The 24,264-nt window shown below is 35.6% G+C and overlaps 1 protein-coding gene across 2 annotated transcripts in view; it reads right to left on the bottom strand.

Moving 5' to 3' along the window:
- Nucleotides 1-1,145: 1,145 nt before the first annotated feature.
- ADGRG7 (adhesion G protein-coupled receptor G7) overlaps nucleotides 1,146-24,264 on the bottom strand; it is a 71,483-nt gene continuing 48,364 nt past the window's right edge. For both annotated transcript variants that reach the window (XM_044255027.1, XM_044255026.1), the window contains 5 exons: nucleotides 18,904-19,250; nucleotides 17,925-18,015; nucleotides 13,977-14,132; nucleotides 11,573-11,729; nucleotides 1,146-1,525 (listed from right to left, as the gene is read on the bottom strand). In XM_044255027.1, coding sequence (XP_044110962.1) covers nucleotides 1,265-1,525; nucleotides 11,573-11,729; nucleotides 13,977-14,132; nucleotides 17,925-18,015; nucleotides 18,904-19,250 — 1,012 coding nt within the window. In that variant the 3' untranslated portion in view covers nucleotides 1,146-1,264. The remainder of the gene's footprint in view (nucleotides 1,526-11,572; nucleotides 11,730-13,976; nucleotides 14,133-17,924; nucleotides 18,016-18,903; nucleotides 19,251-24,264) is intronic.

Genomic DNA, 24,264 nt, shown 5'->3' with positions numbered 1-24,264 from the left:
AAGAAAGCTCTTTGGTGATCTTTCTTTTCACTTTAAAGTGGCTCTTATTTAAAGTTTCCTTCCATCCACGTATAAATTTTGGGATATAGAATAGGTCAACCACACCTCATAATTTTTCAAACCCCTATCTAGGAATATTACTATACCACTACTAAAAACACTAACCTCTGAGAACTGCTTTTCTTCTATATCCTTTCCCCTATACTTTTTCCCATTAACCTGTAAGGTGTCAGTTATGCCACAGATAATATAGGCTCTCAGCTTGTCTAGGAATCCAACAGTCATTTACAACCATTTCTAGAAAAAAAAAAAAAAGCACATGTTCTTTAGGGTATGGTGAGAAGGGTATGGCACAGCTCACATGGCATTTACTAGTCCCTTAGTTCAGGGCACTCATGGCACTTGCCTAGCTTGTGACAAGACAAACACCACAATTCAAAGACTGTATCTCCTAAGTTCAGTGGGAATGCTCCCCACTCTTGTAGAGGTCATTTTTTACTCAGGAAGCCATTCATAATTCAAGTGTTTGGAATTCCATCAGCAGTTAGATTTTTTTTTTTTTTTAAGCCGTAAGTGGTGCTTGTGACTAACTTCATTTTTTGAGTCTCAGTGTCTCTTCATCAATCAAAGGACAGATGTATCAGGAACCAGAAAAAAATACAGAGAGGCTTTCATAACCAGCCCATCTTTTGGGTCTCACTGTCCACTTTTTATACAGCTAAACCCTCCGGTCACCAAACATGTTCTTTTTTGAACAGAAAAAAAAATATATATATATCCCTTTCCAGAAGTTAAACTGGTGCAAAATCCTGAAGCAGAAATAAAAGTATAAGCACATACAAATTAAGATAGTCACAGATCAAAAGTATTATATATATAAGCAACTCCCTGCAGGGTTCATTAAGAGTCATTTTGTTCTGGAAGATACATTTTTCTCCTCATGTTTTTTTTTTTAGGAAATTGTAAAAGAATTTGTTTTATCAAAGTTTGTCACATTTATGATATAAGTAACAATGATATTTTGAATAATCTTGAATGCTAGGTGGAATTCAGGTGAGACTCTACTGAATAATAGAAAAAAACTACCAAATCTGTTATCTCTGATGATAACAAACAACAGGTTTTAGCTGATTCTTAGCCTTGAGCAAAATATATTGAGGGAGACTTTCTGGGAGGACTGAGTAATAAAGGAAAGAAAAAGAATAAGCAAAACTTAACATGAGTTATGCAAAAAGAGGATTACAAAAGGTACTAATTTCACTGTCTAGATGCTTGAGTCGGCTTGGTCACTTTCAGAGGGTGTCATTTGCTCCATAATAACAGATGGCTCCAGCAGAGTAAAGCGTTCATTCAGGACTGGAAAGGACCTGAGCATGTTATACATCCTCACACGCAGCCTCAGCGGGGTCACTGACGGCAGCAGCTTCACTCTCCCGGTGGACTCTGACAGCGACCTCAACATTTTGGAAGCTTCACTCTGGAAGATTTTTGTTTTGACAGTGTAGAGAATAAAAATTTGCAATCCCTGGCAGATAGAATAAAAGGCTAATGTTAGATCAGATTGAAATACAGAATCAGGGAAGAGATTTATTTAACTGTGCCACCCACCCTTCTCATCATGCGCAACAACTCCTCAGCTCGAGTTTGCACCGGCAGCGGCTGAGCACTTGATTGTCTCAGAGGGCTGAGGTGAGGTTCTTCTCCTATGGAAAGTGCTACATGTCCGCAGTAGAGTTCGAAGACCTTAATTCTTTTTTTTTTTCTTTTTTTTTTAATAAACAGAAGAACCTCCTCGTTCTCTTTATTCACATCTTCACAAACCCCTCCAGGGGCAAAGCCAAGTGCCAAGGAGCCACAGATATTCCCCAGGCACCTACATGCATACATTGAGAGAAAACATGTTCCCTACCTCACCTACACATGGGCACACATGGACACGAACACACATCTACACACATTCCTCAGGTGGACCTCCAGCTCTGAGATGAAATGAGAGGTCCAGGCACCTTTCAGCTGGCAAGTCTGGAACAAAGTCTGACAGAACTGGGTTCCAAACAGAATCTCCAGCTGAGACCACTCCCTGCCCTCCTGCCTCCGTGGGGATCTACTATCCTGCCTGGATTCCATCTGTCCATCCACACCAGCAAGACAGAGTTATAGGTGGAATCAGCTGAAGCCCTCCTGGGTCATCTACAGGTTTGGGGCTCCTGGAATCTTGTCTACTGGAATCACTGGAGCCAAGAACCCAGGCTTTTGGGGTCCATCCTTCCCATCTGGTCTGATCCCAGTTCACCACATGTTGGCTCTATCACTGAGAGGCTCTTTCTCTTCTTGACACCAAATGGGTGTTCCTACAATTCAGCTGAATTCTGACACTAGAAACCCAGAGGTAGTGTCAGATTCTACAGGTTAAGGCTCAGTCTATGACTGCCTTCACTTCAGATACTAGTCAGAAATATCTGGTCCCCACATTACCCACACTTCTCTCTGACTTGACTACAAAGTCGGGAGTTCCCACAACCCACCTCGCGGCTTCAGATTTGATAATTCACTAGAACTACTAAAAAAAACTCAGGAAAAATCTTTATCTGCTATTACCTGTTTATTATAGAGGATACAACTCAGGGACCGTCAAACAGAAGAGATCCTAGAACAAGGTACAGGCGAAGGGGGACCACCTTCCCAGCTCTTCAATATGTTCACCAACCTGGAAGCTCTCCAAACCCCTTCATTTAGGGGTTTTTACGGAGGTTCCATTATATGGTTTTGGTAATAATATCATTAGCCATTGGTGACTGGCTCAATCTCCTGCCCCTCTCCCCTTCCTAGAGGTGGCGTTGAACTTTCCAAGCTTCTAATCCAGGTTTGGTCTTTTTGGTAACAAGCCTCCAGCCTGAAGCTATCTAGTGACCTCAGCCACCAGTCATTCATTAGTATACAAAAGACACTCATATTGCTCCACAGAGTCCTCAAATTTTGGGAGCTGTGTGCTGGGAACTGAGGACAAAGACCAAATATTTATGTTTTAGTATACCATAGTAACTTCACTTTTTTCCTCACATCTTTTATCTTCAATTTCTGAAGGAGGCAGATGGACTGTGGGTCACTTAATACTTCTTCCAGTTCTAACATTCTATGCTTATACAGTAAGCATAGTATACAATACTATAGTATACAGTATACAGTACAGTAGTACCATACATAGTATACAGTAATTTGGTATTTTGGCAAAATAACTAAAAATTTGGTGCATTTAAGAACAAAACAAAATTTGTAAGTACTTCTATTCATTGTTTTTCTGTCCTTTATATACAAAGATCAGATGTGCATGAGAAATTAATCCACAAAAGCTGAATACATTTTTGGTACACGTTTAAAATGAAAATTGCCACTTAATGAAGTCTTACTGGTATCAGACACTGCTTGTCATTTAATCCCCATCATTTAATCCCCAATCCCCATCATTTAATCTTTCTCATTTACTCCTTCGTCTCAGGTCGTGATCCCAGCATCCTGGAATCGAGAAGAATCCCACTAGGTTCCTTCTTCAGTGGGATGCCTTCTTCTCCCTCTCCCTCTGCCTACCACTCCCCCTCTTTCTCTCTCAAATAAATAAAATCTTTTAAATAAATAAATAATTTTAAAAGATATTATCATTGGGAAAGCTGGGGGAAAAAACACCTGGGAGCTCTATATTATTTTTGCAACTTCCTGTTTTAAACTATTTGAAAATAAAAAGTTACTTTAAAAAATCCATAATGTCTCCAGATTAACATCTCTAGGGCCCAAGCCTTATAAGGAACTATTTCTAGAATCATGTGCTCTGAATACTGTTGTAGAAGACTCTGAGGCTCTGGTAAGATAATCCAAAGACCCTATAACTTTAACTAATAAAATCAGTACATACTGACAAGAGATGGACCAGTTCTCTGATCAAAAACAGGAAGATTAACTTGATCATTATCCAACAGGTGGGATTTACTTCTTGATGAAGGTCTTGATGACGCAAGGAAGGATGGATAGGACATAGGTTTCAGAAGGGCAAAAGTGGTCACTGGCCATTCTAATTGTTCAAGGGAAAGAGATTTATTTTGAGGACATGAGAAATCTGGTACTCTTTATGGAGTGCACTCTTTCATTTTTAATTCTAAAGCAAAGACAGACTGGATAAAATTTCCAGTTGTGCAACTATTTAAAAAAGACCTAGACCATGGAGAATTCATAAAGACACCACCATGTGAAACTGTGTGAGTAGAATCCCAATACTTCTATACTCCCTAGAATCCCAAAGATGTTATTGAAAAACACAAAATGTATGGATCAAACTAATTCTTTTTAAGCAGTATCTATAGCACTTAGTAAATGTCTGTTAGAATTATAGCATTCTAAATCTAGAAGGAGCCTTACATGTAAACTAGTCACCTTAGCGTACATAAAAATCAAATCCTTTTTTAAAGTGAATATTTCTAGCTCTTACCCCATAGATTGTGACTGACTAGGAAAGGGGTGAGGCCCAGGAATAATTCTCACGTAGACAATAATATTCAGATCCACAGCACCAACTTTAACAACCCCCCTCCATTTTATATTTTACATAGTTCACTCAGAGAGGTTGTAAGACTTCCCTAAAAACATATAATCATTGATGGTAAAACTGGAAGACAGCCTGACTCTCCTTTTAGCCCAGTGCTCTTGCCATATGACCATGCTCAATTTTACCAGATAGTACTAACATTTTGTAATGAGCCTCTATTTTATAATGTGCCCTTCATATGCATGGAGGACAGAATATCCTTGATTATACTTCCTTCCAGGTGCTTTTCTTAATTCTTCATCACTCTAGGCTATAAACCCATGAGTCAATGGCAATCAGACTAAGATTATCCTATTTATTTCCCTTCTGGGGAGTTCCCATTATGTGTTAACAACAGAGAAACACTGCCTTATATTCATTTAAATTTAGTGGCAGGTACACATCCATTGCTTAAGGCAGTAATTCTCAAAAGACACTGGAATGGGGCACCTGGAATAGAGGGTGAGGTGCTTACAAACGTTAAATGAGGCAGTTACAATTTAAACAGCCAAGCAGCTCCCACACCTGGCTAGACAGACTCCTAGATATTTGTGGTCCAATCAAATTCATCTAATGCTTTCCAGTAGTTCCATTTTGTATCAAAGACTTGTCTCCTCAGTGATATTTGACCAGGGCCAGAAACAACCAACCTGATATCAACTTCCCACAGTGGTTACTACTCTCAGTAACAACAAGACAATCATCAAACACTGCAGTTTTGTCACAAAATATTAGACAAGTATAGCCCATCCTGATATCAAACAAGATGTTATCTACAATGAAAGATACACAGGAACATATTTCTTGGATGAGAGAACTGGAAATCTAGTTAAGGAAATGAAACTGGAATGCATAAAAAGTTAACTTCTGAGTACAAGAAGAAAGGGGACAAATGAACTTACAAAACTATAATAATTTTATTTAATTTGATAAATTATATTTATTGTTTTAATTCATAGTAAAATGAACAAAGCTAGAATTAAAGTTATACTTCAAGGGTTTAAAGCCCATAAGTGAATAATCTATGTGGATTATACCAATGTCAGTTTCCTGGGTTTGACAGTGTATTATAGTTACATAAGACGTTATTGTTGCAATAGCTGGGTGAAGGGTACATAAATTCTCTGTACTATTTTTGCAACATCCTAGGAGTCCAGAATTATTTTTTTAAAATTTTTAAGGAATTGTATAAGAATGGGAAGAATAAAAAACAAAAGAATTTTGACCTTTTTACACAACATAAAATCTCAGTAAGTCTACAGAATTTCAATAAAAAAAGATTACTGACAATAATTAAATTCCAGCCTAATTTGTGGTTTATGTGTCATGGTACCTAAAGAAAAATTACCAGGGAGGAAAGTCCTCATTAATATTTACCAGCTTCCTATAAAGAATTACTCAAAAATATACCAGTGAGAGATTCATTAAGATTAAAAAGTCAAAATAACAGGACATTCCAATATAAAAAGACTTGCAAAAGGCATTGAGACTATTTAAGCATAATAAATTGTAGTTGAATGTGTCAACTATACTTTGATAAAAAAAATTTTAAAGAAAAGAAAATATAATTGAGATAATTATCAAATATAGTCAAAGTATTATAAATATCTCTTGAAATAAAATAATGTACACACTCTAATTTAATAGTTGCAGAGCAAATTTTAAGTTGTACCAATAAAACCAAGAGACAGGAAGCAGCTACACTGTGTTAATGTTTTTACCTTAAAAGGGGAGGAATCAACATACATTGTTTTATTCTGGAAATTGAAAATTGTATCTTACAAAGCTATAGTACTGTTTTATAAACAAAGATAATAATTAACAGAATGGAAATGTCCTAATAATTAGAGAAGTTTAAGTAAAAGCATACATAATTTTTGTGTATATATATATATATATGTATATAAATACATATATATATTTGTATATATATATAAAATTTAGGAAGAAATGGATTGATGTGAAAAAAGAAAATAAGATGACAGAATTGTGGCGGCCAAGAAAAACAAGGCTGTACCCATCTCGAGTCTACCCCTGACTTAAGTACAGCCAGCTTGGCAAAGCAGAGGCTGGCACCTTGCAACCCCTCTCCAACTGCTCCCCTCCTCTCCATAGTAAGTATGACATTCCTAGGCCACCCCTGGCTGCCCTGGGGGAAAAGCAAATAGTTAACTTGCAGAGATCACAATCCTGCAAGACCAGAGTCTCCTTCGGTTTACCAGTGTCCTAGAGATTTACAACAAAGAAGCTGTCTTAACAATAGCACAATTTCCATAGGCAAATAACTCAGTTCCTCAAGCCCTAAATAAAGTTAAATTTCTCCTAACCTAAATCTCACTAACAAGGACACTTGATCGGATAAATGTGAAACTTTATCTCTAAACCTCCAAGATAGTGTCAGCGATCATTCCCAAGCATATGACCCACTGATATACATCTAGAGGGTCTCACGAGAAGATTTTTATCATTGGTAATGAATAACCTTTTCCCCAGACAACCGCTAGCCCCTCAAGGTCCTAGAGACCTCGCTTCCAAAATTCCTCAGAGACTTACATCATCCATTACCCCCTTTGTCCTCACCCACCATCGAGTCCACCCCTACTCTGCCTTTAAAAACCCTGACTGTAATCTGGCTGGGGGTCCTAGTCCCTGCTCCGCTGTGTCAGGCATACTTGGGCCCAAGCTTAAGCTTGTCAAATAAACCCTCGGGTGATTGCATCAGTGTTGGCTCCTTGGTGCTCTCTCTGATGCGAAAACTCAGGCATAACAAGAATAAGATCAAACATATTAGTTTTGATGGCTAAAATTCAACTAAATAGCTAAAAGTTTAACTTTTTTAATAAAATGAAAAAACAATGAGAAAATTATTTTAAAATACAAATCTAAATATATGGGATCTAAAAAGAGGTAAAACAAAATCAAAGTGATAAAGAAAGCTTAAAGATAAAAAAAGCTTGTTTAAATAGATAAGATCAAAGAAAAACAAATCTGAAGTTGCTGCATTAATATATGGAAAATCAGATTTCAAGACAAAAGGGACCAAAAGTGACTTGTTATAATGATGAAAGCTGTAATATATCAGAAATATACAATATCCATAAATTTCTAGGAACATGATAATACAGCATTAAATTGTATAAAGACAAATAGTAAGACTCTATATACAGAAGGAAAAGTCTTCGTAGTATTTTTTGTCAGAGTAAAAGCCATTATTCACCATAAGAGGAGGCACAGAGTTAAGAAGCAAAGAGAGAAATTCTGATTTCAAGATAAGTCTTTCAAAAATGCATACTTGTTCTATCTTAGAGTTTGACATTCTCCATGCATATACACAAACAAAAATCCCCTAAGGTCAAACAGGATTATCTTCATTTTTAATCTCACATTTTTGTTCATTCATGTCACTATTTTTGCCATGAAAACAATTAGAAGGTGACCATAATCTTTAGTCTAAATGTTCTGCTTCTTAGAATAAATGCCCCTAATATATTAATAGAATAGGTTACAAAAAAGAAAAAGAATATAAATCTGCATTTCCTATTTTTTTAAGATTTTATTTATTTATTTGACAGAGAGAGATCACAAGTAGATGGAGAGGCAGGCAGAGAGAGAGATAGAGGGAAGCAGGCTCCCTGCTTAGCAGACAGCCTGATGCGGGACTCAATCCTAGGACCCTGAGATCATGACCTGAGCCAAAGGCAGCAGCTTAACCCACTGAGCCACCCAGGCACCCTGTGCATTTCCTATTTTAAAACAAAATAAGAATGGAATATTTTAAAAACATTTATAATTATATTTGAGATAAGACTCGAGGAATAAAAACACCTTCAGTCTTATGTATAATGTTACAAAAACAACTTCATAAGGTTCTGCTCTTCAAATCAACCCTCTTGCAGATAGCAACTATAAACTTTAGACAAAATATTTTTTAAAACCTACCTGAATACACTGAAGAACAAATAAAAGCAGTCTGAAACTGGAAGGAGAATCTAGGAGTTGGAATTTGGGAAAAAGGGAACTGTAACTGGGTAGGATTCCTGTTTTGTTTTATTTTTAATATCTTTTAGCCAGAAAGCAGTCTGATCACCCCACATAGGGTGAATAAACCTGGAATTAAAAGGCTGTCTTACTAGGTTGAAGAACTGGAAAACAGGGTTTAGGGAAACTATAGAATCTGAAAAATAAGTAAGAGTATTCAGAATATCCAGGAGGAAACAGAGAGGGGGAGCTCCAGATTCTGCTTATAAATTCTGCCCAAATCTCTAACTGACCTCTGAACGATAAATGCATGGAGTGAAGTCTAAGAAGCATGTCTGAGACTAAAATAACTAAGCAGAGATTTCCACTGCTGTCTTCCCTAGGAGATATAGTTTTCAGTTTTAGTCCAGCTAAATTAATTATATGCTAACTCCACTCTTGGTGGGAATAAAACAGAATGAAGAGTTGCTACAGTGTATTATTTAAAATGTCCAGGAAACAACCAAAATTACTAGACATATGAAGAAACAGGAAAACATGGCTCATACTAACCAAAAAGGCAAACAATGGAGATTGACTAAAATAACCCAGATGTCAGAGTTAGCAGACAAGGATTTTAAAGTTTTATGATGATATGCATAGTGTGGTAAAAGAAAATATACTCATAATGAGCCAAAATTAGGAAATATCAGCAAAATAAAATCTATGAAAAATAATAAGATAAAAACTGTGAAACTAAAAAAGTACAATATCTGAAATAAAAATCACTGGATAGAGTTAACAGCAGACTGGAAATGACTAAAGGTAAAATAAATGTCCTTGAAGATGGATCACTAAGATAATCCAATCTGATGACTAGCAAGAAAGAATGAGAAAGAATAAACAGCTCTGAGACCTGCAGAAAAATATCAAAATATCAAATTTTGATATCAAATCAAAAATATCAAATATCAAATCAAATATCAAAATATCAAAAATATCAAATATCAAATATCAAAAATCAAATATCAAATTTATATGTATGTCCAACATACATATAAATAAAGTCCCCAAAAATGAGAAAAGCAAAAGAACAGGATAGGAAAAACTATTTAAAGAAATAAAGATTAAAAAATTCCTCAAATTTGATGAAAGATATGAAAGAAGATTCTGGGAACTCAGCAACCCCAAGCAGAATAAATGCACAGGAAAATGCTAAAAATCAAAGATAAAGATAAAATCTTGAAAGCAACCAAAGGAAATAATTCATTACATACAGGGGGAAAAGAATATGAAACATTCAGGATGTCTCATCAGAAACTGGAGCAAGTTTGTGAAATGACTTCATAACACTAAAAGGGGAAAAAAACCTATCAACCCATTATTCCATTTTCATGATAATATCCTTCAAAAACAAAAGTAAACAGAGGAATAAAGAACTAGAATGGCAACAGAAAACAAATAGTAAAATGGTAGATGTAAATCACCCATATTAATAATCACATCAGCTTTAAATGTACTAAACACTCTAATTAAAAGACAGAGATTGTCAGAATGAACAAAAGGGTCAGACCTGCCTATTTTCTATGTATCAGATACACACTTTAAATGTAAAAGCACAAGTTGAAAGTGAATGGATTTAAAAAATATATACAATTCAGCCAATATGCATAAGAAGGTTGGAGATCAGATAAAAAAGACTTTATGACAAAGAGTACTCAGAGTTAAAGAGGAACATTTCCAAAGGATATATGGTCAATTTACTCAGAAGATATCACAACCATAAACATATATGGATCTAATAGCAGAACTTCAAAATGTATGCAGCAAAAATTGACAGAATTAAAGGGAAAATATACAAATTCACAATCACAGTTAGAGATATTAATACTCTTCTTTCAGCAATTGAGAGAAACAGACAAAAATATTGGTAAGGCTAGAAAATCTGTACATTACTAACAATCACTTTGACCCTACTGACATTTTTAGAACACTACACACAACTGCAGAACGCACATTCTTCCCAAGGATAAATACTTTATCAAGATATACCAATTCATGGCCATAAAGTAATTATCAATAAATTTAAAAGAAATGAAATAAAACATTCACACACAACTTACCAACACTGAATAACAAAGTAACAGAAAAACTGAAGAGACCAATAAAAAGTTTGGAGATTGAATAAGTAATCAAAAACCTCCTGATAACGAAAAGCCCAGGATCAGATTACTTCACAGGTGAATTCCAACAAGAATTTAAAAAATAACTAATACCAATTCTTCTCAAACTCTTTCAAAAAGACTGAAGAGGACAGAACACTTCCAAACTCATTTTATAAGGTCAGCATTACCCTGATACCAAGCTAGACAAGAATACTACAGAAAAGAAAATTTCAGACCAGTATCCCTGATGAATGTAAATGCCCAAATCCTCAAAAATTACGTGAGGTGATAGATGTGTTAATTATTTTGATCTTGGTAATCATTCCATAATACATATGTATATCAAATTGTCATGTTATACACTTTAAATATATACAATTGTATCTGCCAATTAGTCTCAATTGTTCCTCAATAAAGTATTTTTTAAGATAAATGACATAATCTTATAAAAATTTAAAAAGAAAGATAAAGAAAAAAATTTAGCCAACCCCACAGGGGTCTAAGCTCCAACAGTAACCGTAAATTATCCATATCAACCATATCAACTACAGTGAGGAGCTGCCATGAACCTATTACATGGGAGAAAAGGAATCAGGAGGTGTTTGTCAAGCCAGTTGCTGGACAAAACCTCTTCTGCTAAGAGAATAGGGACTAACGTGGTCTAACCGTACTGTAATTATATTCTATGAACTGTGCCCATGAACTGTACCTTATGAGATAAGTCATAAAGAGCTTTCTTTCCTCTTCAAAATGTATTGAAAATAATCTCCTAAAGGTATCCAAGCAATGACCTTTAAAGTCACCATTAGTTTAGTCCAGGGTAATATCATCCCTACCACTGCATGATCTGCTACCTTCAGACTAATCCACACCATACCTGAGTAGTGTTGAAAAGGCAGAACATGTAGCTGAAGATATTCCTGACGTCATCATTACCAATCAGCATAAAGTATGCCAGAATCCAGGTAACTCCAAAAACAACTGTAATAGATAACGTACTAAGACTCTTCTTTAGGAATGAAACCTTTTTTGTGCTAGGTAAGAGAAAGCAAGAAATAAAACATGGTTTTATTTATTAATATCATTTTACTTATTAATATAAGTGTTACCCTCTAATTGTGAATATTCAGATGGCCATATATACTATTTAACAATATTATACATTAGGTAGAAAACCATGTTAGACCTACATCTGGGTAAAATCTGATTTAGCAAGCTTCATTAAGGAATACAGTGATACTTGCTTAAAAGCTCAGGCATAAACAGTCCTTTACACTCTACTGCGAGCAAGTACCACACACACACACACACACACACACACACATCAATGTTTTCTTTGGAAAGGAATTTTATCTTGGTGATCGGTCAGTGAGAAACTCCTTTTCTGGGCATCTGGGACCTTGCCATGTTGTAGGTTGATATGAGAATGAAAGGTTATTAAGATCTAGAAATGTAGGAATCTGAACTCAGCCACATGACTTACCAATGGGATATTAGCAATTATTGGCACAAGCAGAAGCTTGAAAGCATTTTTCTCAGTAGAGCTGGCCTTTTTTTATTGTTCTTTGGCACCCTGACACCACTATATTGAGAAACCTGTACTGGCCTTATTTTTGATGAAAGACTACACAGAACAGAGATTAGCTTTCCCAAATGAGCAGCTTCTACTTAAAATCAATCACCCAACCACCACCAGACACAAAAATAAGTCATCTTAGACCGTCCATCCATAATCACGTCTGTGAAGAAAAGAACAAGTACCTGACCAACACTCAAACTTACAGCAAATAATAAATATTTGTCACTTTGAGCCAGTAAGTTCTGGGGTGGTTTGCTATGCAGCAAAAGCTAACTGATACATGAAAGATAATTTGTTAAACAATTAACTTGTAACCTGCTTTTAACTGTGACTAAGCCAATTTAAGAACCACGAACCGTCAGCCAAAATCTAGAAATACAAATTTGTTGCTGTCTGTGGCCAAAATGATACTGTTTTGTATAAAGGAAATATAACTTACTCTGCAATTAGGCTAAGAAGATTTTACCAAGATGTTTCTGCACTGCTAATAAAATGAAGGTTTGAATGATTATCAGTGATAGTCTTTTTCCCCACATTTTCCCTCAATATGGATTACTGTTCATATCGGAAAGATGATACTCACTCTTGATCAGTAAAGCACACAGTTAAGGTGATATTCCCACTAATGTCAGTTGTTTTCACCCAACTGCTCATACCAAATGAATCCACTTGGTGACCAACAAAGCTTACAGATGTGCTTATAATAAATGTACTGAGGGTAAATGGAGTCTTATAAAATTAAACCTGGATTCATGGCCTCATTAACACCGTGTTCTAACCAATTGTGGTGTTGAAGGTATGGATAAGGAGAGTATACCTGTATAATAGTTTCTGTTCTTTACCTCTCCACTGAAAGCTTTTTGTTTACCAGGGACAACAATGAAAAGGCTTATTGAGGTCAGGAAGGTTATAGTAAGAAGAACACATGGGAACTGATAGACCAGAGTACATATGTCCATATGTGGACACAATGTTGCCAGTTGTTCCAATTTTTTCAAGAGAAAATATAATTTTTAAATCTCCCAATTATTATGTTTTAAACTAATTTAAAAAAACGTAAAGCCACTATCAGATTCAAGAAACACATGCAGGGGCACCTGGGTGGCTCAGTGGGTTAAAGCCTCTGCCTTCGGCTCAGGTCATGATCTCAGGGTCCTGGGATTGAGCCCCACATCGGGCTCTCTGCTCCGCAGGGAACTGCTTTCTCCCCTCTCTCTGCTTGCCTCTCTGCCTACTTGTGATTTCTCTCTCTCTGTCAAATAAATAGAATCTTAAAAGAAAGAAAGAAAGAAAGAAAGAAAGAAAGAAACACATGCAAAATATAACCTGAAGCTACTAGTTTGTAAAATGAAATGCAGTTACCAGCATCTTCTCACAATCTTCTCATTTCCTTAATGATTCAAATCTGATTTCTCGCATATTTGGGATTGGGGGAGAAATTTTCTTTTTTTGAAATCTTTGGATTTAGTTTTTAGCTGGGCTTATACAGCACCGAAGTGTGTTAATGCAGTTCCATATTATTGGAAGATAAGAAGATTTACTTTCCGAGACAAAATTTAAAAGAAAATCCACCCTGCAAACCACTATCCTTGTCATTGTCCCAGAAGTCTGAAAATTCTTAGAATCTGTGGATGCATTGTGGTGGTGTATTATGTACTGTATGAGGAATGCTTGAGAGCATCCCACTAATGGGTAATCTTACCTTGTCAGATTCTGGTTAGTCTTCCATATCACTTTGACTATAATGATAATAAATATAACAATATTGTTGATGAGGATAATGGTGACAGGCATCATGAATGACCACAACAATGAGCTTGTTATAAGACCGTTGTTTCCTGAAACTGCCAGCCAGCAGCTATGAGGAGAAAAAAATGATTTTAGTAGATTAAAGAAGTTATACATACTGATTCTCTGGGCTATTAACGTTACTGAGAGAACTGCTAAAACCCAATAGCTCTGTGCATTCTATATATTTGAAATGACTTTCAAGAATTCCTCCACTAGGGAAAAAAAGAAGAAATACTTAGTTCTACCATATTTCCTGATATATGGGCTAGTGAAAAGAAAATACTTTTAAATCAGGCAGTCCCAAATGTAAATGTCATTCTATCACTCACTAGGTGTCTGACTTCAGGCAAGTTACTGTTTTCGCTCATTTGTGAACATGTAGCTCATGTAGGTGACTCAAAATTTTAAAGGTACAAGTCATCATAGAGATACAACTCTCCCTGTAACTATTCCTCCCTACAACTATGCCTAGTCACCTAGTTTCTATCACCAGTGCTAATCAATGTCTCTTGTGTATTCCTCTGGATTTAGGTTATGCATATGCTAGCAAATATTTTTTTCTGATTTTTAAACAAATAATAACATATTGTACTTTTATCACTTAACAATGTATCTTGAAGATCACTCTAGATGTGATTATAAAGACTGTCATTTTTTTTATAGCTGAATACTACTCCATTATTTTTTTGATTATTTACATAGTCACTTATTCATGGGCATTTTTTAAAGTTTAATGTTTAAGAATATTTTAATAGCTATTTAACCTCACTGCATCTGTTTTGAGGTTTTTGTTGTTGTTATTGTTGCAAATTATTTGGGTGGTATTTTGGATTTTTTTTTTTCCTCATCAGTAAAGTATAGTAATCACTTCTTGGCATTGTCACAAGAATGAATTCATCTATTTGGTAAGTATTAACAGGATACATGCTATGTGATATCTAGTTCTAGATATCAGATATTAGCAGTGAATAACAACAACAACAAAAATCCAAAAATTTCTTCTTTGTGACATGATGCTGTATATAGAAAACCCTAAAGACCTCCATACTGTTTTCCACAGTGACTGCTCCAATTTGCATTCCCACCAACAATGCAAGAGGGTTCTCTTTTCTCTGCATCTATGCCAACGCTTGTTGTTTCTTGTGTTTTGTTTTCACCATTCTGACAGGTGTAAGGTGATATCTCATTGTAGTTTTGATTTCTATTTCCCTGATGATGAGTGATGTTAAACATCTTTTCAAAGTATCTATTTGCTATCTGGATGTCTTCTTTGGAAAAATGTCTATTCATGTCTTCTGCCCATTATTTAATTTTCTATCTTGAGTTTTGGAATTATTAGTCTTGCTAGATGCAGGGATAATAGAAGAGCACATGTAAAAGTAAGAAACAGGCTAGGAGTTTATTACAATAATCTGGTGGCTTGGGTGAGAAGAGGAAATGTTGGGAAAGAGTCTGATTCCACATATATGCAAAAGTAAAGCAATGGATTTATTTCTAGGTTAGATGTGAGACGAAAGAAGATTAAGGCTGATTCCAAATTCTTTGACCTGAGTACTGGGAAGGACAGAACTACCATTAACTGAAATAGGAAAGATGATAAGAAGAGCAAGTTTGGGAGGGAAGACCACAAGATGTCCCATTAGACACCCCAGTACCAGTATCAGGCGGGCATTTGGGTATTAACAAAATGACATGAGAAGCCCTGGCATGTATTTGGCATTCAATTAATGTATGTTTTCTTTCCTTGCAGGTATAACAGTATTATTATACACATCAAAGGATTTCTAAATTGTCTTGTATTGGAATGTTGTTATAATTTAAATTATTTGAAATCATATTTCTAATCTGAATGACCTAGAAGGAAACCGGGATGTTCAAATCTCTATAATGAAATAAAAAGTAAAAAGGAATGCCTATACTCTATTAACAGACAGAATAGGTCTATCCTTAAATAAAATGCTGAGAGCTAGTGAGTTTATCTTCAGGACTTCTGGCATTCTTTTCCTTGATAACTGGAGAACAACCTTCCTGTCATTCTCCATTCTGCCATCTCCTACACAGAAGAAATGGGAGGGCACTTGATGAGAATTTAATGAAATCCTTCTGAGAAGTACTTTCAGAACTCTAGAAGCTTCTTTGGTGACTAAATAAGTCACCATCAGAAGTTTCAAATGAAGAAGATGAACACACTTCTTATCTATGCAGCTTATTTTCTTCCTCTATCTTTTCTTCCTCCTTTAAGCCCTCTAAGCGGCATAGATAACTTCCCTGATTATCATCACCTTGTGTATTCCCTAACATTTAACAGTGTACTCAGGAAATAATATGCTCTCAATTATTCACAGTTCAGTGTGAATATATTTAACATGGTAAGCTTCTTTCTCCTGAAGTCTTTTTATAGGAGTAGATCTAGCTTTGTCCCAAAGTTAAGGTAGGAAATCAGTGATGCAATTTGAACGAACTACCTTTCCTGTGAGATGCATCTTACTCCTGATATGTAATTGTGGAATTAAATTTTTTAATTTTATTAAAAGATATTTAACCATAATTAAACAGAAAAAGTACTACCTGGAGTATTTGGCTCCTAAAATTGGTAGACAGTTTTTTATTCTTAAGTTGGGCCTGATCAACCTTGAAAATAGGTATGCACCCTAACACCACAATCTTCCCTTGGCTGTACTGGCACATTTCCAAGAGTTTTGATTTGTTTTGTTTTAGTTGCTTTTAGACTTAAGGTGGAATCCAAGGGGTAAGAATGGTTGAATTATAAAAGGAGAGGGGAGGATAAATTATAGAGCAGTTGCCATTTGGTAGCAGAAATACACATAAAGTGGTACCTGGGTATCTCAGTTGGTTAAGCCTCTGCATCCGGCTCAGGTCATGATCCCAGGGTCCTGGGATGGAGGCCTACATCCTTGCTCAGCTGGGAGCCTGCTCCTCCCTCTCACTCCCTCTCTCCAGCTTGTGCTCTCGCTCCCTCTCTCTTTCTCTCTCTCTGACAAACAAATAAAATCTTTTAAAAAAAGTAATACCCATAAAGAGTTCAACTCCGATTTCTTTTTTCTTTTTTAAGACTTTTCTTTATTTATCTGAGAAAGAGGGAGAGAGAGAGAGCACAAGGGGGCGGGAAGAGCAGAGGGAGGGGGAGAAACAGACTCCTCACTGAGCAGGAAGCCCAATGTGGGGCTCGATCTCAGGACTCTGAGATCATGACCTGAGCCAAAGGCAGACCCTTAACCCACTGAGCCACCCAGGCACCCCTCAGCTCAGATTTCTTTTCTCCTACCTCACAGAAAAAGCAAACACCATACAGTTGGGTATTTCCATTAGTAACAACTATTCACACTATAATCTCAGGGAGAATTTTTTTTATGTGTGATAAATCATCATAAAACATTCATTCTAATCATATCAACATAAAACCAGTCGTAAGTACAGATAGTGCTCTTCAAATTATAAAACATCTTCACACTTTCTTGACCCCTAACCGTGACCTCAGAGTGGACATTACTTCATTGTTATTCCTATTTCCTAGATAAGAAAACTAAGATAAAGGGTTACTAAGGAGCACACATATTGTGTCCTATGATTTTTAGCCTTAATAAAAGAAGACAAATCTAACAAAGTTTAGGTTATAAATTTAGAAGGTAATAACTAGCTTTACAAAAGGATTTTTCATAGGAAACTTTCATGTCACTACATTTAAAATATAATGTGTTGTTTGAGAATTTGAAATGCTCACTTATGATACTTATAAAGTGGGACACATACATACAGGGACACTTGGACTCTATCACTGAACAGTTACACTCTTAAATCAAATAAATGGACATTTAAAAAAATATATATATAAACTCACATTTCTTCTTGTCGGTAATCTAACTCCCATTGTGAATCGCTCTGAGAAAAAATAATTCCCACTGTTACAACCACTACTATAGCCGGGACACCTATGTGGTAAAAGAGAGCCATTGAATTAATAATTTACTCAAGACTGGAATTAATTATAGAAGAACATTAATGAGTTACACATCTGACCCTTTTCAAGACTGTACTCTTCTTCCACTGTAGCCAACATACCAAATGATCTACAGATGTGGGTCGATGGAGGACATAATTTTTTGGTAACTGCTGTCCTCTTCCTTTTTCTTTTGGCTGTACCTACTAATCTTACACATTTCTGATTTCTTTGTAACTCTTACCACAATTTCCATTCTTAAACTGCCTAATTCCTCTTTCCCTTGAATAAATTTATTTATTTTTTTTAAAGATTTTATTTATTTATTTGACAGAGAGAGATCACAGGTAGGCAGAGAGGCAGGCAGAGAGAGAGAGGAGGAAGCAGGCTCCCTGCTGAGCAGAGAGCCCGATGCGGGACTCGATCCCAGGACCCTGAGATCATGACCTGAGCCAAAGGCAGCGGCTTAACCCACTGAGCCACCCAGGCGCCCTCCCTTGAATAAATTTAAATAGGATATCATTCAAACAATTCTTTGCTGGAACCCAATAAATTTTTCAAATTATTTTTGTTAGAGTCACTCTTGATGTTCTCAAAACTTTTTTTTTAAGTAGCTAGAAAGTTAATCATATATGATCTAAATTTCAAATGAAACTAATAGATATGTGAACGGAAATTAACATCTCGAGGTTAGTTTAGAATGTGACTAGGACAGCTGCCAGATCACATCTTCCTCCTTCCCAGGAGTGTAAGCAACCAGGCAGAAGGCGCACTCCTAGTGACTGCTCGATTTCCATCTCCCCTTGTGCCATTAGGTTGTTGAAATTAGGTTATTTCAACAAAATTCAATTTCTGAGTAAGCGGAAAGGCAAATGCTTACCCCATCCAATTAAAGAGATGAACAGAATGAAACGTTGAGGAAGAGGCCTCATGGTCCTAATGAGAAGGAAATAGAGCTGGGCAGCACTGAGGCCGGTCCAGCTAAACGTCACCAACAGGAAATAGTGCAGCAACGCAGCAACCACAGTGCACTTGGGATTCGGGTCGTACGCAGTGTCTTGGGGCAGCATTTCATTTCTGTTAGAGTCAGGCTTATTGGTGTCACTATCACTTTTCTTTAAGTTCTTATTGGAGTTTTCAATTCCAAACACAAAGAGGAGGTTAAAAATCAACATGGATACACACAGACTGACCAACACCCAGGTTACTGAAGTTTTTCTGACCTTCCTGAAAACAAAGAAGTATATATGATTAAATAAATAAAACAGCCGCAAAAAATAAACTCTAGCGAAACTGTGAGAGAACACAGAAGTATTATTATCCAGTGGAAATCCAATTCTTAACCCAGTGGTCCAGCCGGTAAGTCTACCTTCCCGAGTACACCAGAAGAGCTCGCTGTTGTCGCATTTCCACAAAGAGGTGAGTTAGAGAAAACAGGTTGATATATCCTTCTGTCAAACTATGTTGTAATCAAAGGTGACAGCTAGTTTTCAGAGAAGACCCCCACAGAATGCTTCTTTCAGGTATCCATACCCTGTGTAGCCCCTCCTGGGGCCAGCCTGTGACTTGCTCTAACTAATGAAATGCACCAGAAGGCCTGGCCTGTGAACTTACTCATCAGATAAAGCACTACTGGGGCCAGTGATACTTTTATGACCCACAGCAAAGTTTTAACTCCTTTTAAAGCCAGAAGGGAATTGGGTGCCTGGGTGGCTCAGTTGGTTAGGCAACTGCCTCTTGTTCAGGTCATGATCCCAGAGTCCCAGAATCAATTCCTGTGTTGGGCTCCCAGCTCCATGGGGAATCTGCTTCTCTCTCTGATCTTCTCTCCTCTCATGCTTGCTCTCAAATAAATAAAGAAAATCTTAAAAAAAGAAAAAAAAAGAAGGGGAAAGAATTAACTTTTATAGGTCAAAGTACAAATAGGAGCATATATTAATATGTTCACCTTTATACCAGTACAGTTGTAAAACACAAGTTTTAAAACTTTCAAAGTTTTAAAATCTTTTTTTAATAGATCCTCTATTATTTATTATTTAGGATCCCATAAAGTCACTTTTCCCATGAAAGTATTAATAAACTTTCCCCTTGGTTCTCTGGGGAGTTCTGAGCCACCAGGTAAAACATTTAGTTAACCTGCTAAAGAAACCACATAGGAATCCTCCGGGATGATATGGAGATGGAGAAAGACCCAGATGTTCCAGCATCCAAGATGAGCCCCAGTGAGTCCAACTCTATCCACCACTTGATTGAAGCCTCACAGGAGACCCACAAGAGACCAACGGAAGAACCATACAGATGAGCCCAGTGAAGCCAAAGAATCATTAGAGATAAGAAATTAATGTTTTAAGCCATTAACTTTTCGGACAGTTTCTTCTACCACAACAGACAATAGGTTCTCCTCTAGATTCACAAACATATACAAAGGCTATATATAGAAAGGCTCTAAATGGATTTTTTTACATTTAAAAATGGGAAACTATTGCATATTGGTAGATGAATCCATGTTCAAAGGTAGAGAAAGTCTCTTGCATTTTAAGAACTATTTAAGAACTATTTTAGATAAAAAAAATCAAGTATGGATTTTAAAACAATAAAGCCAAATATAATGTTAAACTACCTTTATAAGTTTAAAACAAAATGGTATAATATTTAGCTTACATTACATTTAAAGAGTAAGGCTTCCATAAACATAAGTAAAAATATTTAAAATTTGTGTCATGGTCTATTGCTGCTACTAAAGATGTTTTGAGCAGACTGATGATAACTATTTCTCTGAAAGACTTACACTCAACAAAATTTCACATGTGTCTTCTGTAAGACATTTCATAACCATTTTTCCATGGACTACCTCCCAAGGATTGGTATCTTAAGGACCATACTTTAGGAAATAACTTGTTGATAGTAAAATGGTCAAGATGTTTTGAATGAGCTAGTTAATATAAAACATGCTTGGACACTGTTCCTTCATTTGAAGAGATAATTTCTTGGTGTGGAACCAAGAGCTCTTTAAAACTTTGTGGGCCTTTTTCTTCTCATCTTTAGCTAAGATATTTGCTAGAAAAGAACAGCATTTTCTCACTTTGTCTGTAAGCTGGCATTATTTGCCAGTAGTCTTTAGGAGGCAGTGCAAGAGAGAAAGAGAGAGAGAATGTGTGTGATTGTGTGCTCCTCACAAGTGTGTTCACTGGTGGCCCACATGTGTATTTCCAGATTAGCAAAGAATTCAAGGTTGCTCTAAATAAGGTTGATCTCAAATGTGAAGTCTCATATTCTCTTTATTGTGCATGTATTGTTTTCCTTAGTGGGTAAAGGCAGATATACCCTGAAGTCCCCTCTAATGACATATTACAATTCTCTGTATACTATGCTATGCAGTCATATATTACCAAAAGCTATAGAATCTCCATTCAGTACCACCTAAGCCCTTCTAGGTTTTCCAGACTATAAGTCCTCTCGAAATAACTATTTCCCTAAATTTATTACTGTGCTTAAAATCCTAATGTTTTCAAGTATCCATTTTTAATTCTAGAATCTGATGAATAAATCTGTTTGCTAATTACATATCCTTTATGATTTTATAATATTCCATCATGAACCTTCTCAGTCTTTAGGAAGATGCATAAAAAGCATATATTTAATCCATAAAAATCGTATGAACTCTGTTCATTCTCTAGATGCTTTAGTTGAGATTTTCAGGATAATTCAAAATTTCATTCAGTCTCTAGAAAACTTAATAACCAGAACTGAAAAAGGTACTCAAAGGAATCCTTTTATATAAAAGGATTTTTTAATATAAAAACAAAGTTAGTTTTTTCCTATTTCAAACATAAATTATAATCCATAGGGAGAACAGGCTATTTTCATATATGCTGGCTCTTTGGTATATTACTACCTTCTGAGAATTAATATTATATTATTTTATATATAACATATATTATAATTTATATATTATATAATATATTTTATATATTTAAATTATATATAATTTATTATAACTTATACACACTATATATAAATTTCATATAATTATATGGGACCCTGTCTATGAACAAAGAAAACTATTTGATTCACAGTTTAAAAAGCAATGCCATTTTTAAGATTTTTATCTTTGTTTCCTGATGAGTTTTCAGTGACGTCTATGACACCAATACTGCTAAGAAACATGTTGATAGAGAATGAAAAAAAAATCTGATGATGACTGGAAGGAGGGAAATTTTAGGCAAAGAAATTAACTTTGCAGGTACTGCAACTCATTCACATGGGATCAAATAATTGTTCAAGAGTGATTACGACAGATGGACATTGGGGATGGTATGTGCTATGGTGAGTGCTGTGAATTGTGTAAAACTGATGAATCACATACTGTGTCCCTGGAACAAATAATACATTATATGTTAATAAAAAAAATTTTGGAAAAGTGATTATAATAGAAATACAAATGAAAGAACAGACATAAGAGCCATTTCTTTTTACATGACAGATCTGTAATTACATGGCATGGAGTTTTCCTTCAAGGCACTTACCACTATTTGTAATTATATACTTAATTCTGTATATATTTGTATAACATCAGTCTTCCCCCAGGAATGTAAATACCAGGAGAGATGGAGCTTACTTGTCTCATTCATAATCATGGCTCTTAATTTGCACATGGTGCTTGGTCCATAATTAGCATTCAATATAAAAACTTAAAATGAATGACAAGAGACTCATTAAGTATGATAGGTAAAGAAGAAGAATCAAATGGAATTCTGGCTCTTTGAACAAAGGGCTGATTCTAAGTATGAGGCAGAGAAAGTGAAAAATGTGCTTGGGTCATCTTGCTGTATCTGAAATAAATAGGCTGATAAGGACATGCCAAAACAACATGAAGAAAGATTCCCTCTGATTACAGTGAAGAGTACACTTCTTTACAAAGGAATACAGTGACTAAATGTAGAAAGAATAATAGATAAGAAAAATCATCATTTTCAGCCACCAGTGTAGTAATATATTCCAGTAAGGACAATTGGTGGACACTGAAACCATTGAGTAAGAGTTGAGGAACAGGATAGTCACACAATCATAAGGTTTCATCCCACGGATTATCTATTACTTACAAAAGGAAAAATGTGAACCTTCAGTGTGTAAAAATCCGGTAGACACTACTGTAAACAAGACCAAATAATGGGACAAACTGATGACAAACTGACATTGCGTGCTTCTTGCTCTAGCACACTGAAAAAGACTTAATGATTTAGTATTCCCATCAAAAATATTTAATCTGTATCTAATTATGAGTAACATTTCAGACAAAGCCTAAACTTAGAATATTCTATTTTACAACATAGCTGACCTGAGCATCTCAAAAGATTTAATGCCTTTAAAGACCAAAATACACAAAAATCAGAGGAATTATTTTAGGCTAAATGAGACTAAAGAGACATGAAAACTGAATGAATTGGAAGAAAAAAACCCAATTATAATGAACATTACTGGGACAACTGGAAAAATTTTAATATGGGATAAATATTAACACAGTAATATTAAATTAGTGGTAAAAATGGTAAATTGCTTGAGCTGAATTTCCTGAGTGAGGAATGGTATTATACTATAGAGGACAATACCCCTGTTCTTAGGAAATACTTGAAGAATTTAGACATGACAGTCATGATGCCTACAACTTACTTTCAAAATTTCAGGACAGAGTGGAAAGACAGATAAAGCAAAATATTAATAATTTAATGAATCTAGGTGAAGGGTATATGATTGTTCAGTGTTCTCTAGACTTTTCTGCCAGTTCTTAATTTTTTAAATAAAACCTCAAGAAAGATTTTTAAACAGCAATGCCTTTAAAATAAAAAAACTCTGAATTTAAACACCTGAGAAAACATTTATAAAGGAATTTAGTAGGGAGAAACAATTCTGAAGGAAAGATGAGTTCACCTTGATACATCTTGAGTTTAAGAAAACCAGGTAGGAACACACAATAGACCCACTTACTCCACAGATACCCCTCTACTATGGGCCAAATACTGTACTCAGTCCTGGGGATACAGTGATCAAAACAAACAACAACAGCAATAACAAAATCAGAAAAGGTCACTGTCCTCATCAGTTTTCACGGTGAGGGGAAGAACAGATAGGACACAAGTAAACTAATAAATAACAAGCTTATATTTATATATTATTAAAAATATAAAATGAAAAAAAAACACAAGTGCTCTTTTTGTGAGGAGGTCAAGGAGGAAGTAAATAT

The sequence above is a fragment of the Neovison vison genome, chromosome 6, assembly GCF_020171115.1.
Source record: "Neovison vison isolate M4711 chromosome 6, ASM_NN_V1, whole genome shotgun sequence".
NCBI lineage: Eukaryota > Metazoa > Chordata > Mammalia > Carnivora > Mustelidae > Neogale > Neogale vison.
The sequence above is the reverse complement of the archived record's forward strand: the minus strand, read 5'-3'. Positions and strand labels throughout refer to the sequence as shown.